The 18,069-nt window shown below is 40.8% G+C and overlaps 1 protein-coding gene across 2 annotated transcripts in view; it reads left to right on the top strand.

The window, feature by feature from the left end:
* The window catches only part of PDZRN4 (PDZ domain containing ring finger 4), a 254,796-nt gene that overhangs the window by 132,600 nt on the left and 104,127 nt on the right, over positions 1–18,069 (top strand). The window contains exon 1 of one of the 2 annotated variants that reach the window (XM_052790609.1): positions 16,241–16,500. The exons of the other annotated variant lie outside the window; for it this stretch is intronic. Within the exon in view, the coding sequence (XP_052646569.1) occupies positions 16,432–16,500 (69 nt within the window). The 5' untranslated portion in view covers positions 16,241–16,431. Of the gene's footprint in view, positions 1–16,240; positions 16,501–18,069 lie in introns of those variants that run through there. 2 annotated transcript variants of the gene reach the window in all.

Raw genomic sequence — 18,069 nt, 5'->3', positions numbered from 1 at the left:
TGCTGTTGACACCTATATGAGAGAGAAGCAACTGGCATATAAAGCAGTTGTTATAGTGTGAGAAAACAAAGGTTTAGGTAGAATTAGCATTTCATATTTTAAAATACCAAGGGAAACTATGTGCTCAAGTTATCACGTGGCCAGCGTGAACAAATTCAGTAACTTAAAGGCATTTTTTTTCTTATCTTGGCTTTCTAATTAAACTGCTGTCCTGGTTTCAGCTGGGATAGAGTTAACTGTCTTCCTAGTAGCTGGTACAGTGCTATGTTTTGAGTTCAGAGCGAAGAATGTTGATAACACTGATGTTTTCATTTGTTGCTCAGTAGTGTTTAGACTAATGTCAAGGATTTTTCAGCTTCTCATGCCCAGCCAGTGAGAAAGCTGGAGGGGCACAAGAAGTTGGCACAGGACACAGCCAGGGCACCTGACCCAAACTGGCCAACGGTGTATTCCATACCATGTGACGTCCCATCCAGTACAGAAACGGGGAAGTGGGGGGCAGGGATTCGCCGCTCGGGGGACTGGCTGGGTGTCGGTCGGCGGGTGGTGAGCAATTGCACTGCGTATCATTTGTACATTCCAATCCTTTCATTATTGCTGTTGTCATTTTATTAGTGTTATCATTATCATTATTAGTTTCTTCTTTTCTGTTCTATTAAACCGTTCTTATCTCAACCCACGGGTTTTGCTTCTTCTCCCGATTTTCTCCCCCATCCCACTGGGTGGGGGGGAGTGAGTGAGCGGCTGCGTGGTGTTTAGTTGCTGGCTGGGGTTAAACCACGACAACTGCTTATCATCATAAAGGCTGTGTTACCTGCATGTTATGTACTGAATATAAAGCAATCATGGAACAGTAATTAAAATTCTTAAACATGCACCCGTTGACTTTACATACAATTAGTTTACTGCAGTGTGTCATTTATTAATAGCGCAAGTTTTCAGAACTGAGCCTCTGGTTGGCTATGCAGGGAAAGATGTGTTTAGTAATTACTTTGGCAATGTTTATCTCTTTTGAAAAAAATACGCTAATACATATCTCTGGAAAGTAATACTGTAAATAAAAAACATGTTAAATTGAGACTTGGGGAGAGAGGAGGTGTCCTTGCTGGCTGGGGTATTACAGACGTGAAGAAAAGGTAATTCTTATCACTCTATTAACAGTATTCGAAAGATGCTTATTCTCATAATTCACAACAGGAGTTTCTTTTTCCTTTTAAAAATTCTTTTGGAGCATAAGATAAGGTGGCTCTTTTCCAGCTGACTGTTTCAGCATGTTTTAGGTCCAATTAGCAGACAGTGCGGGGCAGACGCACACAGGGCCACGGGCCAAAGCTTTGGAAACAGTCGTCTTCTTTGTGCTGGGGAATGTGGTGAGTACTCAGGTCAGTTTTTATGGTTTTCTGTGAAGAGGACGTGCCTTTTGAAGGGAAATTTGTGGTTCAATCTGGAAATGTAGTAGTCGGTAGTCATGTGAAATTATGCCTTAGGTATTAGTATGGGAAATGAGAAGGCATTGCGGTCCTCCTTGTTTTGTACCCTGAGGTCAAACTGAGAGCTTCCAGGGTGGTGACTTGAAGCTCTTTGTTATGTGGTGTCCTGCTGTGGTTTCTTGAGGTAAGCATTTGCTTCTGCAGCTTTTGAAAACTTGTGATTACAGCACATCCAATTACAGGCTCAGTGTGGGCTTTCTGTGTAAAATGTTTTCAGTTGTTCAAAACAGCAGAAATACTTGCAGGTCCTAATTCCTGGCTCTGAGTTGTGTTAGCTAAGTCTCAGAAGCAGGGTGTATTTCATTCGTCCACTTGCAGTTTAAGTTTAGAGTGGCTTGGATTCCTGTATTATGTCAGGTTTGGAAAAATAATTTCCTGGAATAGATCTGTTCGAAAGTGGGAGAAGAAACCTATTCTTTTGATGTTCTCCAACGTATTGGGTTCAGAGAAGAAGACAGAGGTTCGGGAGGGTGCCGGAGTTGAAGATGTCACAGCCCAGCTGTGGAGAAACCTAGAACTCAGTTCAAGCAGAAGGGGAGTTGAGATTTCATTGAGAGGGACCTGATGAATAAGGACTCCCTGAAGGAAATAGATTTAAGGAGATGTATGAACGAGATCCCAGAAGAAGTTTGGCATAGAAGAAATAGAATAGTTATCCCCAAATTATAGAGCTTCATAAATAGCAGTAGAGAGGTGCAAGTGGAAAAGTTGAGTTGGATGTGTTAAGAAAGGGCTGTGGGAGCAAGGGCAATGATAGGAGAGAGTGGCAGATGAGCTTTTAATGTCTGCTGAGTCTCTGGTGGCAAAGGTGTGCACCTTGAATGGGAAGCGATTAAAAATACGTTATCTCGGCAAAACTACTCAAAATGGAAGTATTCAATCAACAGCAGGCAGGATTGACAATAGTCAAGCTGTGATGTGGCTCAACCTTTCAGGGGCATTTTTTGATTCCATATGGAAAAACAATCTGGACCATTTGGAGAAGGCACCAAAGGGCTTAGCAATAGACCCACCATTGAAGACAACTGAGAAACTGTACTCAAGAAAAGTACAGCAAGATAACAAGCTAAGAAGGAATAAGAGTAGATGGCTGGAGAGGAAACAAGTAGGTGCTTGAAGTGGCACAAGTAACTTTTCACACCACATCCACGTGGCAATCCTTGTAGCTGTCAGTTTTGTATAGGAAGTAATCTTCTCACCTGCGTGACGAAATGACAAAGTCTTATTTCTTCGCGTGCACGGCTGCTAGGTACCTCCTGCGTGTGCACTGCGGGGGCAATGCTCCCACAGCCTCTCCGGTTACCTCCATTCACACAGGGGCGTTTGGCAAGGGAAAGGCTGTCTTGTGTGGGCAAATGAACGTGTTCTGCTGCGTTATTAGTTGGCGACTTTTATTCAGATTGTTAAAGAAATGCAGGGAAGCAGTATGAAAGTTCGTTTATTTGCCTTTATGCGTGGAATCGGCACCTTCCATGACTTCCTGTGGGGATTCTTATATTTACCTTGTGTGGACTTGAAGGAAGGCGTTGTAGAGATATGGATGCATTTATTATTTATTGGTTAGGTCTTGCGCTTTCCCCCAGCATTTGTCAGTAACTGCTATTTTCTGTCACCCACTGGAAGATGGAAAGGATGAGAATTTGCAAGAGTGCCGAGGGAGCATGAACTCTGACTGCCTCTTCCATACTTAATGCAAGTGGATAAATACACAACATCAGTTCACAATGCTGGCGCTCACTTCGGCCGTGCGAGTCCTCCTTCCCTCTCTTCCTTCCCCACCTCTCCTAATAGAAGAGGAAAGCCAGGAGAAGTTGTAACGTGACTTTCCCTGTGTGTCAAAAGGGTAGATATTGCCTCCCATGGTGCTGCTTTGATGAATGTATTTTTAGTCAGGGGTTAGATCAGTAAAGCTTGCGCTGGACAGTGTGAAACAGTATTGATCAGACTGACTTCTGCAGCAGGGTGAAAGACAAAAAAAATCAATTAAACCTGTGACCCAGGCATCTTGGTTTATTTTGCTGTGTGCAGAAAAGCAGGCGTGCAGCTGTTGCTTGCTTTAACGCCCGAAATAAGGTAGAGAAGAGCTGGGAAGGAGCAGGCCACGATGGCAAAAGCAGCATACAGCAGTCGGGGCCTGTCTGGAGTCGTGAATGGGGAAATGAACGTAGAGTTGTGGCAGGGCACGGAATTTAAGCTGGGCACAGGACACAAGAAAATACGGAGCAGGATATGCAAAAGTAAAATCTCACCATACAGTAATGGAAGGAGAGGAGAAAATCAGATAAAACTGCATAGGTTTGTGTTGCCGGCTGGAAGCTAGTGCGAATTTTGTTACGTGTGTTCTCTGCAGGTTATTGTAAGAGCTACCTTCAAAAAGGTTTTTTTGTTTAAAATTGGGTTTAATGTCATACTATTTTGTTTCTTTGCAAGGTGTACAAAGGTCTCGAAATGTTTTTGTTATCCCAAACAATTGCTGAAATTCATTAGATGCCATCCTCTGGTGTGTTACTGCTCTGCCATCACCTGCTTGGTGCTGGGTAGCTCCCTCCCCACCGAGCTCCTTGGTGCTTTCTACACTGGTACTGAATTTTGAAAAATTATTTGTCACACTTCATTATTATGCATTGCTAGATTTCTGTGTTATTCACACATTTGTAAAATGGTGGTAGCATTACCTGACTTTGTGAGGTACTTTGATATCTCAGTATGAAAAATTCTGTGTGAAACTTGACTTCTATTGTTATGTAAATAGTTTACTGCCACGTAGATTATTTTTTTTTGTACAAGTTAAATCGAATGATTTTAAAATAATCTGTTTTACTTGCTCAGAATTGTTTGCTCTTCTGCTCATGCCTGAAGGAATAAAAAGTATTTTCAAACAGAAAATAGACCTTTATATAAATTGGTCTCCTCTTCACCAATAGTACAGAGGGTTTAGACAAACTAGCTGAGGATGATGGTTTTTCAAGATCTTTGCTTCTCATCCTTATTTTATCACTTAACTTGCCATTAGGATAGCATGTGTTTGGAAGAAGCACCTAAATGATTAATTTTACCAGTTGAATTGTACCTTTTGTGAAATGTTTATATGGTGAACTACAGTAAGAAGTAGAAAGATGACACAAGCGCCTTCCACAGTCCTTCCTAGACATACGGAAACCTGAACATTTCACATGCTGATTTTGATGTGGTCATAGCTGTGTCTGCACCCTGTCACCTCGTGATCAATATACATACTGCTTGTAACTTAAAAGAAGGAAGACACTCTGTAATCAGAGAAATTAACAACTGAATGAGAGATTGTGGTCAGCCGGTGCCCCCTTTGAGGTCAACGAGAACACAGCTATGTTTATGAGTTTTGCTGAGAAAGCCAGGAGAAGCTAATTTAATTTGAATTTCTGACACGTTTCCAGGAGGAGTAATCAGTGAAGTTGTCAGGATTACCACGCAAGACTTGCATATTTTCTGCAGCAAGGATGAGCCCATCCTGATTTAGGTTCTGAATACCTTGCATCAGGAATGTACCCACACATTTTACTCACTCTAAGGTTTTGGTCTTTGTGCAGGAGAGCTCTTGGGTGCATGCTTATGTCTTGTTGACAGAACTAGCTGTTAAGGATGCTTTACTAAATTCTTACAGGGGTTTGCTCTGTTTCTTTAAATGTATCACTGATTTTCTGCCTTAGGAGTTCCAAACACCATTTTGGGTGAGACGTATTGCTGAAAATATGGGGGTTTTCCCATGATTTTTATTCCAACGAAAAGTGGGAGTGTTTCTTAAAAAGACCCTGTTCTTACATGATAACCCAGTTCTGAGGGATGCGTAGCATCCAGACTTCTGGGTAGCTAAAATACTTGACTTTTTAGTTCACATTTCTAGCTTGAGACAGGACTCACTCTTGTTTTCCCTGAGCTGACAACATTGTTGCTCACTGCATGATAAAGTATGTTTCCTAATTTATTTGACCATCACTATTTGGATCCCTGAAGCATTACAGTAAATCCCAAACGTGTCTGCTGACGGGGAGGAGAACAACCTTACAGCTTGTGGCTAGTCACTCCAGTGACACGGCAAGGTCACTCTCGAAGGCAGTAACTTTTGGAGAAGACCACAGTGGGACAGAGAAATGTGTCTTGTTACATGCAGGTAGCATTTAACAGTAGAAAAATTGTTGTCTTTTGCTAGAAGTCAATGACTCTTTCAGAAAACTTGTGATTCAGGAGCTGGGGGAAGGAAGGCATTGTTTGCCAGAGCAACCTTAACATCCCCTTACAGTATGTCTGTCAGCTGTGCGAGGGCTAATTTATCATGTAAAGTGTATGCTACTTATGTCACATTTTACTGTCTGTTCATTTGTTTTGATAATCAAGATCTTGACAGATTTGTCCCACGTGGTAGGATTTATAGTAAGGATTTTCTTATCACTGAATTAAGTTGATACATCTAATCCTAGTGTCCTGCACAAGAACTGAATAGAAATGAAAGAGATTCAGACTAAATGTGAAGGTCTTGCAGACAAAACACACCCACCCACCCCCCAATCCATTACTCTCCTTGATTTTTTTCTCCCCCCCCCCCCCCCCCCCGCCCCATGATTTGTTTCATATCTCTACAGGAGCAATCACAGAGAAGAGAATAAGCATTGACTTTGAGAAGGTTAAATATTTCCCCTTCTGTTAAAAGATCTTTCTGTTTTATACGGTGAGAAGTGTAATTCTGTAAAAATGAAACACAAGTGAGTTTTGGAAATGTGCTGCTTTTCCCTCCAGTGTACACGCTCACATACTTACTGCCTGTAGTTTGAAACCTGATAAGTAAATTCATTTTTCACAGATGTCACTTCTGCCCCTGTGGTAAATGAAAGCATCTTTCTCTCCTGTCTGAAGACAACAAGTTGAAAATGTGGGGGCTGACTTCTTATGGACAAGTAGAAACGTGGACAGATTTAGCCACATGAGATGCCTACCTGGCCTGAAGCCCATTGTTTTCCTTTTGAGGTTAAATGATTCGGTAGTACTGAAATTGTCTCCGGAGAATATGAGATTAGGTTTATCTATTTTTGTATTACAGCAGAGTGCTTTGGCCTGAGTGGGTAAGTGGATGGGTAGGTGCGGGGGCACAGAGAAGGTACGTGTCTGTCTGTGAGCATCTTTAAACTCTTACAAGTGTAAGTACAGGATCTGGCTTACTGGAGGAGCTGACAACGGTTGTGCAAGTGGCCTTGAACTTTTTGAGATAGAGAACTCCAAACAGTAGCTCCTAAAATATCTATCCTGCAAGGATATAATTTTATTTTATTATTATTTTTAAGAAATAGCATTGTTCACTTTTGGTAAAGTATAAGGGTACCAATGGCACTTGCTGCACTGTTGGACAAAGGAAGGTGGACATTTCCTAGTAAGTAAATACATTCAGATAAATCACAGAATAACGGAATGGTTTGGGTTGGAAGAGGCCTTTAAGGATCATCCTTTTCCCAGCCCTAGGACTGGAGAGAACATCAGTGGAGAATTACAAAGCAGAGATTCTTTGAGCAGGAGACTTCTGTTTCATTTCTCATCGTATTTCTCTGTCCTAGACTCTGCTTTATCTTTATTTATGACTGATATTGACAACCGAAATACACTAGGGAGCTCGGGTGTGTATTTCAAGAGGAGCATATTTTGGAATCCAAAATGCAAAACTTCAGGGAGATAATGTTTTCACTGCATGAAAGTTTAATTGGGAAGGATTTTCATCTCTGCTGAATTGCACTGGTGTTGCTGCTATTTCATCTATTAATACTTACCGGTGAGGAAGGTGCTAAGGGGTTCATCTTCAGAACACACTGGGGGTTTTTAACTGCTTCAGTCTTGGTACAGTGAATGAGCCCCACGCCTCTACAATTCCTGCTTCCCACCTGAAAGTTTCTTTTAAGTGATTTTGGTGTTTGTAGGGTTTCAGATGGTTTTTGTGCCAAATACTAGTTAAGCGCTTGGCTTTCATTTGCACCATTCTTTGACTGTACTGCGACTGAATGCTTTTCCTCTGCTGTACATTGTCCTTTGGCTATTTTAGGAAGCTGTCTTCAAAAAGTCGTTTTAATGCCACTGTCCAGAGGGCTCAGACAGACCAGAAGTCCCTCCATGCTGCCGAAACGCTGAAGTGGAGCGCGGGGGGGCAGCGGCGGAGCAGAGGCTGGGCGGCAGAGGTGTCCCTGCGGTCGGGGCAGCAAGGGCCAGGCAGGCACCCACCCCTGGAAACCGCTGGCGTGTGACAAATCTCCCCTCTGAAGCTGACAAGCTCTTGCGTTTGACTTTTTATTCCAGGAGGAAAGAGCGGATTTCAGACTAAGGATCTGAAATTTCCTTCAGAGATAAAGCAGGATTTGCTATGCTAATTTCTTTTCCACAGGACATCAAAATAGAAGAAAAAAAGGCATCGTTAATCGGATTTCATTTGTCTGCATCCGTGTGGCTCTGCAGGAGTTTTTTCACTCTCTCTATCATTTTGCTTCCTCACTCCTTATACCTGAGTTCAGACCTGGTGTTGCTGTTTCACGATGCCCTGGGTGAGCACTGCAGGGAGCTGGGGTTTGGGGAGGGGGGGGGATGCATGCTGGCGAGGCTGAGGTCCGGCGTGCCGCAGGGGCTTGGGGCACCCCAACGCCAGCGGACCAGCTGGCACGGGGTCCCAGCGGTGCCAGCACCCGGCTCTGCCCAGGCAGCCAGCCGGGTCAGCGTCCAGCAGACCCACGCACCTCCCCGACAGCTGGCAGGGTAACAAAACACCAGCAATTTTCAGAGAAAGAGACATCTAATAACATTAATTTTCTTCTGGAGCAGACGGTAAGGTAACTAAAGCCAGGTTGTTTGGGCTTCATTGGGATTTTTACCTAATGATCTTCTAGAAAGCAGGTGCACTGGCAGTGATTTTAAGCTTTAGAAAGCCCAAACAGTGTACAAAGTAAACCTTTGACGCTGTGGGGATTTCATAGAAGGGGGAGCCACATTAGTTTTAGATCATTACAAAGCATTTGCTGACTACAACAGAATTAATGGCGCTTTTATGGTAGTCAGCTAATGACTGTCAACAAACAGAGTTGATTTCAGTTCAAATTGTAATTTTAAATCAAACTAGCCAGCTGTCAGACATGAGAGTGGTGTGGATGGTTCCTCCTGCAGTATCGTGTGGTGCCGCTCCTGCATCCATCATTCTATCAGGTGTGTGTGGGGAGCCAGATTTGAGATTCAATCACATACACCACCTAATACTAATTTTAGGGTGATGAAGTCACGATAAGTTACACAAAACCAAACAACTCGCCTCTGCCTCACTACTCCTTTGAAGACTTACGTCATTTCTATGCTGCAAAATTATTTTTTACTATAGTAACATGAACTTCTGACAGTTATATTACAACATCTTTATGCTTTGGCAAAGGAGGAAAGCAGCTGCTTTTATGGTCTGATTTGGTACAAGTCTCCTTTTGAGCTTCAATACCGTGAAAATCCATTCAAGGCCATGAAAACTTCCTTAATCCCGGGGTGTTTTCCTAGGGCATGGTAGGCCATTTATATGAGGAAAGACAGAGTAATCTATTATATTGTATGTATCCCTCAACAGTTCTTCCAGATTGTCAATTGTATGAGCTTTGAAACTGAACAGTTAAGTGTCTGTATTGGTAAATATGTCTCTATAATGGTAGTGCATTATTCATGACAGGCTACTCCTCTCAGCATCTTTACCTCACTTCTGAAATACTCTGATGTGCCAAAACTACGCTTGTAGATTAATCCAAATAATGGTACTTAAGCTGGAAGGCAACCGAAAAGGAAATAGTCCGATCGACCTCTAGCTAGTATATTTTAGCCACTCTGGGATGAAGACATGTTCAACCATCACCCTGGCCTGAGTATATCTCTTGTTTAGTTTTTCTAATCCCTCAAATTGCTGTGATTGTCATTTTTAGCAAGGGACTTTTTCAAGTCCTGAGTAATTTTTCTTTTGTACTTTTATACTGATTAGCACACCATGAGTATTACTTAAAACTTTTAATTAAGAAACCACACAAGACATTTTAATTACATTTGAGTGCTGGAGACTGCAAGGGTGGCCCTAGCAGGAGAACTTGGATGGGTGTAAGAGCCCTCCATAATACATTCTTTGAAAAGCTCTGAAAAGTCTTAGAAGGTTCATTGAATTAATGCTCTTGCAAGATAGGTGTTACTTATTTTATAAGAATGTTAAAAGGAAGAGCTTTTCTAATGATGCAGGTATCAGAGGAAAGAACAGAGCCAAGGAGTCCTCACCACTGCTCTCATCCTCTGAACCAGTTCCTGCTGCTTCAGCATTTGAATCAGAGTTTTGTACTGTGAGCTTAGTTTCTCACTGAGGCGTTTCATTGATATTTGCCTTTGTTTGGTCTGGGCCTGAAGTTGGCATGTAGTATCTTAGTTCCAGATGGTCCTTCTTTCCCACACAGATATAAAAAAAAAAGGTCAGATTTAATCTTCAGGTGTGGAGAAAAATTCCAATTTTTTTTTTTTTTTTTTTTTAAACAGATGTAGCTTGAAAATCTTTGAAAGCAGTGAGGACAATAATAAAGTCTACTTCTATAAATATGTTTGAAGTCCAAAGTCGTTATGCGATCATTAATAAAGCCTTGTAATGCGGTTGGACTATATGGTGTATTACCAGCTAACGTTAGCTAAGGAACTTTCAGTATAGTACATATTCTAGCTTTTTGTGCAAGAACTGGTAAATTTGGAGCTTTAGAATTGAATTAGTAAAGGGATCATATTGCCAATATTAGATTTCTGAAGAGGTCAACAACAAAACACAGGCAAGCATCAGCAAGGGGATGCATGGTGAGAAATCTTGTTGTTGTACTCTCTCTCATAGCTCCCAGGAGTCAGTGAATTATGGGCTTCCTAAGCAGGCAGATGACTACTGACAGTTATCTGTCGTAAAGTTGTCTAATACCTTTTTGAACCCTTTTTCCTGCTTTTTTGCTTCCAGTGAGTTTTGGTAATGAGTTCCACAGTCAAATTACTTGGAAAAAAAATCCAGACTTCCTTTTATTGCTTTAAATGTATTGTCTGATTATTTCATTTTGTATTGTGAGAAGGAATGGCTTCCATACGAGTAAAAAAAAAATATAGATTAAGATGAAAGATGCAGGGAAAGTGAACTATTACACATCTGTGTTTCTCATCTATTCTTCATAGGTCTTCCGTTTCCATTAAGTGATTTAGAGATGGAAAGACCAGGACTGCTGGCTGTATTCAAATGTGGGTATTGCTGGAGTTTGTGCAGCTTCATGACGATGGTTTCTGCTCCGTTGTCAGTCTTTTCCTAAAATTCCTCACATTCTGCTTGACTTCTTACTGTGGTTAAGCATTGAACCTATAGTTCAAGGAAACTATCCACAACTCCATATCTGTTCTCTGAGTAGAAATAACTACCTTAGAGACTCTGGGTATTTTAGCAACGTTTCCTAAGTGCATTATTTAATGTTTATTGACGTGGGACTTCGTATCCCAGTTTATCTATAATCAGAGGTTTTTTTCCACAACTCTGTTCAGCCATTTTAGGTTCGGCTCTCCTGAATAAAATTTTGTCATTTCCTTTAAATCCTTTCAAGCTCATTTATGAGTAATTCTACTCTGTACACTCCATAGTGTTGAAACTCTCTAGTGCAGTAAAGAGCTATCGATCTGGTTTCACATGAGATCACATGGTTAAAAAAAAGTAAAGATGTGTCAGATAGTTTCCTTATAATTAACTGACGAGGCAGAGAAAGCCAAGAGAAAGTCTAGTTTCTTTTAGAATTTGTGAACCCCAAGTCCTTAGTTTAGAGAAGACTCTTAGGGCCAGCATTGGCCAATTTTCTCAATTTAACTGACACCATCCATTTGATGTCTTTATGTATTCCCAAGGCCTTAAAGTTCAGTATAGACATTATCTGGTGTTCTGCAACACTTCTGTAATTCATTATGGCAGCAGTTTAAGAAACAATAAGGAAGCCACTTGGAGTAAAAAACCTGAGAAAAGAATATCCTGGATGAAACTTTGCAAAAAGAGAAAAAAAGGTATCTTAGTCTGAAGTTTGGCCAGTAGACCTGGAAAAGGAATGGTACTTTTCCCAAAGAAAGCTAGCCAGACCATTCACATGGGAGTGGTAGATAAACAGAGGTTCATTAGATTTTTTTTTTTTTTCCCATGTGTAGGAAAAAAGGGACGAGTAGCTCTTGTGTTGTAAGCAATCATGGCAGAGAAGGTGCCTTACGTGCTTGCTTTCTATTTCTCTCTAGACATGTATTTACATTTTGGACCAGGAATCTCATAGATCTGTGTTAATTTAACCACGGATGGCAAAAAAAAAAAAAAAAAATCAATAGACTGGACTTGTGTCGTATGATATTGTAGGTGCTCCCTACCTTCCAGGAGGCATCTGAGCCTAATGGAAGATTTCACACACGAAGCCCATTTCATTTACAATCAGGTAGACCTGGATAGTCTTCAGATAAACTACAATCCTTCTGGGAAATACAGAACATGGGAATTCCATGTCCTGTCTTTTCTCCTACCACCGTTATTCTTGCTGTGACTTTGAGCAGTGCGCAAAGTCTCAGTGGCTGTGCTAAAGGATATGAGTTTAAGCAAGTGTCTTTCCTATGGATGTAAATTAATGTTCCTGCAAATGTTGCATTTTATTGTAGATACACATTTTTATGTTTTTTAATCATGCATTTTGTAAATATGTTCTGATGTCTGTGGAAAACGTGTAGTGCATTTTTACCTTGAGATAGGTTTTCATTATCTTTTGTACAGAGTGTGGTTAAATTTTCCGGTTTTTTATATTTGCAAAAATCCATTTTAATGGAGCCTAGGCCCATTTCAATGAATCCGTACTTCCATACTTTGCACCTTCATTTAGCCTACTGCGTAATATACATTATGTTATTTTAGAGTTCAAGCTGGTTAGCTTGTATGCAAATTCTGAGTCTTTGGGTTACATTTACTGAAGGTTTTTAAGTTTTTCTCTGCAATCATAGGGCTGGAAAATTCCTTGTTTTTCTAATATGCAAACTGACTATGCATACAATCACCTGATTTTCCAGCAGGTGGGGCTTTACGAAAAACACTAATTGTCATGATGAACTAAAAGATCTGGCCAGACTGAGGTCAAGCCTTAAGAGTTCAAGCCTTTGTTTAGGACAGGGGGGATAAGCAAAGGGTTTCTCCAACTCCCTTTTTCTTATGATATTTTTGGTTTACAGGTATGCAGCTCTAAGACTATAAATTGCATTGCCATCTATTCTGTGAGCTAAATTTCTGGTAAATCTTCCAAATTTATAGAGTAAATGCAGTGTGGTTGGTAAATTCAGGAGGAGAGTGTCCATTCAAGGGATGCAAAGGAAACTTGGAATTCTGCATTTGCCTCGCTGGGTTTCACCACTGAGTTTGGACCAACAACTTCATTATCCTCACTTAAAAGCAATGTTATATTTTATTATATGTTTTTTAGCTGTGTGATAAAGAAGACAGAAAGGAGTGAGCGGCCTTTAATTTGTACTGTCATTGCCTTGAATTTTTTTCAGTGATCAACTTTCAAGCATGGGTGCTTATAATTAGATGCTTCTATATCTCAATGAGGAAACTATATACCAAATGTGTAAGTCATCTCCTAGATACTTAAAATGAATTAGGGGATCTAAACAAGGGCACCTTGTTTGAAAATGTTAACAGAAATTTTGCTGTAACTCTCCTGAAATTAAACTCTATCCCTTTGCATTATTGCATTCCTGGTTTGACTATAAATTATGATTTTAGTCTTTATGGTAACATTAAATTGTAGGTGATGAACATGGAGAACTCCACAATCAAGAAAAGCATTGAATTATTCAAATATCTTTGAATTACATGTAGAATAAGAATTACTTGATTATATTTTAGTACCTTTTTGGTCCCTTTAGCTACAAATTTGATGCTGGAGGTGGATTAAGAGGGGGGAGAGAAGGAAGGAAAGAAAAAGATTGTTTTCTCCCCAACATCAAATTCAACTTGACGAAAGCACATCCTATGTTTCATTTTAGTCATTAGTTCAATCAAGTTTTGCCTTGAATGTCATTCTGTGCTGTACAAAGTTTGGTATTTTGACCTCATGTAAAATCAAAGCAGGATGTTTAGATGGTGCTCAAGAACCTGGAAGTACACCTATCCTTCTCAAATAAATCTGTTCAGCGCTGCAGACTGTGGCCATTAGTGGCTGCAGAAGCAGAAGACGGAACCCTTTTACTCTCTGTATGGGCAGAGGGCAGGCACTTGATAAATGAACGGAGAAGCCTATGTCGGCTTCAGAGAAGGAAACAAAAGAACCAGAGGAAGAGCAATGAAAAAAGAGACTGTCAGGGGAAACTGCTGAAAGATTAACTCTAGTTTTCCATTGCTTATTTTCTCTGTTGGTTTTTGTTGTTGTTGTTGTTTGTTTGTTTCTTGTACCTATACAACTGGATTCCTGTAGTAATATATCCTCCCCCCCCCCCCCCCCCTTTTTTAAAGACTAATTTTAAGGGACTATCAAAAATATAGCAGGGTAAATCAGGTCTCCTTTTACAAATGTAGTTTAGCTTTCAGACTGTGTACGTGTCAGAGGGAGAAGTTGTGTCAGTGGAAGGAAGGAACACTTTCATCGAAAGATGGCATGGTTGTCCTTGGATGACTGTTGTCTAGTTCATTGATCTGACTTTCTTAAGTTCAGAATTTACACATCTGAGAATCCTTCTGCACCTCACAATATAGAAACCTTCAAAGATTGAGTTGATGTTTGCTTCATGGGTTTAAACCTCTCAGCATGAACAGCATTTCATGGGAGTGTGGAAGAGGAGAACAGAGGTTTATTCTTTCTAACAATGATGAACCCGCCTCTGTGGTTCGGCCTTGAAACCCTTGGACTTTGGGAAGCTCAGAACCAAACTTACCTGCTCAGGTTCTTCCACCAAATAAAAATTAATCTTGCTGTTGTGCCTCAGGACAGTGCTGGAAGCCGATACGAGAAGAGCTTGCTCTGTTAATGGTCATTATTTAATTCTTCCTGACTCTGCTTATTTATTAAAGGAGATGAAATTTAATTAAGATTTAGTCTCAACCTATCTGTAATTTTACATAGAGGTTCTAGGAAACTTTACTAATATGCAGACTTCACAGTAACGTTCCCGTTTTTCCTGTAGGTTTCTCTGCTTGGCTTTCATCCCAGCTGTTGGTAAAATTAAGGCCCAGAAAATCGGATTATTACATCCCAAGGGGCAGGACTGATAAGCAGCATGTGATTGTTGATCTGCTTGCCTACCCGGTGTTGGTGGTGTTTGAGGTGCTGCTAGATGCAAAGCCAATTTGTTAACAATTAGTGCTCATTAGAATAATTTCCTGTCATCGATTTTAAATGTTTGACAAAGCACTTTTAGGAAACTGTACCCCTGCCCCCCCCCCCCCCCCCCCCCCCAAAAAATAGTAGCTGTACATCACTGCTTAGTAATTACAACTCTTTAGGGCCCAGTGTCAATCTTAACTAACTGGTTTCATTGGTTTCCAAGTAATTATTTCTGCTTTGGATCCCCACCTGCTATCCCCTCCAGATTAAAGATGCTTGGAAACAAGGACATAGTTCTTGATTAGCAGAGTTGCTGAGAAAGGAGTGATAAAACAAAACCAACTTTTTTTCTGTCTTGGTTTGTCCTGGCTTGGGTATCTTGCATAACTACCAATGGATTACATGATATACAATATAGGAATTAATGTCAGCCTGGAATTAAGTGTGATTTCCATTGGCCTTAATATTTAACATGTGGGTTTAATTTTAAATGCATCCTTGCCTTTATACACACATTGAGAATTGTGGACCCATTAAAATCTAATTTACAAATGGTAAAATTAGATATAATGGCATGTTATAATAAAAGCTTTGATATCTAGGAGTCCAAGAGGGTATATCTGTTGCGTTTCTTAGAAATTGGGGCTATAATTACTATTAATCTGTTTTACACACCAGAAGAGACTTGAACATGAGATTATTTAATAAATAGTACAATGTGAGTATATATGCAAAAAGCACCAGATCAGGCACGCCTGCATTTCCACATATACTGGATACGTATGATGAGTTGTTATAGACACATGCCTTTTATGAGTACACTGGAATTTTGGCTACATTTGGCAATGTCAAAGGTGAAGCTAGCAGTATAGCCATCTGGGTTAATTTTCTCTTCTTCCTTCTTTGCTTTAAATTTTTAGCAACATCAGCTCAGGTTTCACAAGCACTCTCCTAAAACGCTTGCCGATATTCTTAAATATATTCCGTGATCCCTGTTGCACAAGGTGGAGACCTAACATAAGACTTGACTTGTGCTTTCCCACCCCCATTCATTAATTAGTCTCCCAATTACTGTAAAACTTAAGGCAAGTGCGGGTGAAATACATGAGGCTTAGTCCCTCTAACCTTAATAAACAGAGATGGTATTGACACAAGTGAATTTTGTTTAACCACAGTACATTTGCTTCTTAATTAGTGAAATTCATCTGTCATCAGCAGCAGCTATGACACCCCTCCCCGCTAACACATTCTGTCATAAATAATCAATGAGAGGCTATTAATATTCATGAGTGAGAATCTGTGTAGTCATGTGCACTGATGCAGAGACAGGGGGAGTGTTGCCATGAACTGAGTCGAAACTCTGTGTGTGTATACGTGAGTGTAAGATAGTTAGGGAAAGGGAAGAAGAGCATGCTGCTACACACTGCCCTGCCTTGTGCTTCCAGCTAACAGTGGCGTGCCTGTGTTTCAGGGCTGGAGTGACTGATGAAAAACAGTAGTCAAGTCTGGAGGGTGATTCCCTGTCAGTGCATTTGCCTTTCAGTGCTGGGGAAATTAGAGGCTTTGCTCTTGTGTTGCTTATTAGGATGGGCTGCAATCTGTGCACTTTTCAGAAGAGAGAGGAGCACTACAAACTGCTCTATGAAGTTTCACAGGTGAGTGCAGAGGATATTACTAGCATCTCCAGAGTAAAAATGGGTGTTCTTTACAGAGAGTAAGTAGAGATGCTTTTGTTTTGCTGTGCCTTTTTTTTTTTCCTTTGCAAAATTGCTAAGTTGTTTTGAGGGGGGGGTGGGGGTGGTAATTATTAGTATTTTGGGTGCCTGTTGTTTTCTGCTTGTTTGCCACTCCCCCTTCAGATGACTTCCTGTGGGATTCTTTTAACATTTTTGTGCATCTTCTGCCAAGATGTCAGTCATATAGCAGCAGTCTCACTGAACCGTATCGGTGATGTTTTAAGGGAGCCCTCGGCTTTGGTAATAAGACTGATTTCAGATAAGTTGCACTGCTGCCTCTGAAAGCGTTAGGTCTGTCATCTCAGGTATTTCTAAGTTAAGGAACAAAGTTTTTATGGCATGTCTGTGGTGGCCAAGAAGTATGTTAAATTTCGAGATTAATTTATTAAAATTGAAATGATTCTGAAACGTGCTTGTCACCTTTAAACAGGTACTGAGTACAACAGGGTTTCCACGGGTGAGGTGTGCTGCTTGTTCTTTCATTGTGTGTGTGTTAATTCTGTTTACTACTAGACAAAGATCTTAATCCCATCTAGATATTTTGGTGTCTCTTTCAGCATCATAGCAGTGTGAGTAGCAGTGTGCTGCTACCGTGGTCCCAGCTCCTTCAGAATAAGACGAGAAAAGATGAAACAAGCACTTACCATAATAGCCCCTAATTTTTGCTTGGATCCTATTGAATCAGTATTTGATTTGCAGCTTTTTGTTTGTTTTTTCCTCTTGGCGCAGCAGACCCTCACATACTAAAGTTTAGTGCCTTTCATCATCTGTTCTCTCCCTCTCTATAATTTGTCCTGGCTTTGACACATTGCTGTTGACGGAGGCTGAACGCTTGCAGTTTTGGACTGCGCTGCTGCTGACAGGCAGCGCGGAGGAGAAAAAAACAGCTTACGGTGTTGGTGGTCTATTGGCACAGCAGCAGCTAAGTGCCCATTGCCGACTGGTTCCCTCTGAGTTCCTCCTGACGTGATTCATTTCACAGTGGGCTAATTACAAAGTGGATTCTCTACACATGAAGCAGCCTCCTCAGTTGCGGTGTTAATGCACATTTTCATGGTAATGTGATCAGAGCCTCATTAGCCAGTTTCCAAAATGATCCTCTGCATTAATTAAATATAAAAATGACTCTTTTTATCGCCATAGAGAGGAAGAAGAAGATTAACATTGTTAATTAGTACTGGGGGCAACACCTCTGCATCATTTTTTACCACTGAACCAGCAGGTGTATTCAATCCTAAAAGAGTGTCCGTTTGCAGGTAACCTGCCCGTTGCCTTGCCTGGTGAAGACGGTCTCTAGGTGGAACACTTCCCTTTAGTCATAATACCATCGTTGTGTTTTCGTGCAGCAATAGCACAGGGAAAAGCATAGCAGCACATTTTTTTCTCTTCCCTTTCCCCCTCCCCAGCTCTGGATTGCCAAACTGATGGGAAAGTATAAAATGGTGAGACTGGAGCAGGTCGGTGTCTGCTTTTCTGTGCCAGGGAATA

Source organism: Harpia harpyja, chromosome 6 (assembly GCF_026419915.1).
Source record: "Harpia harpyja isolate bHarHar1 chromosome 6, bHarHar1 primary haplotype, whole genome shotgun sequence".
Lineage (NCBI taxonomy): Eukaryota > Metazoa > Chordata > Aves > Accipitriformes > Accipitridae > Harpia > Harpia harpyja.
This window is presented reverse-complemented; position numbering and strand designations above follow the sequence as displayed.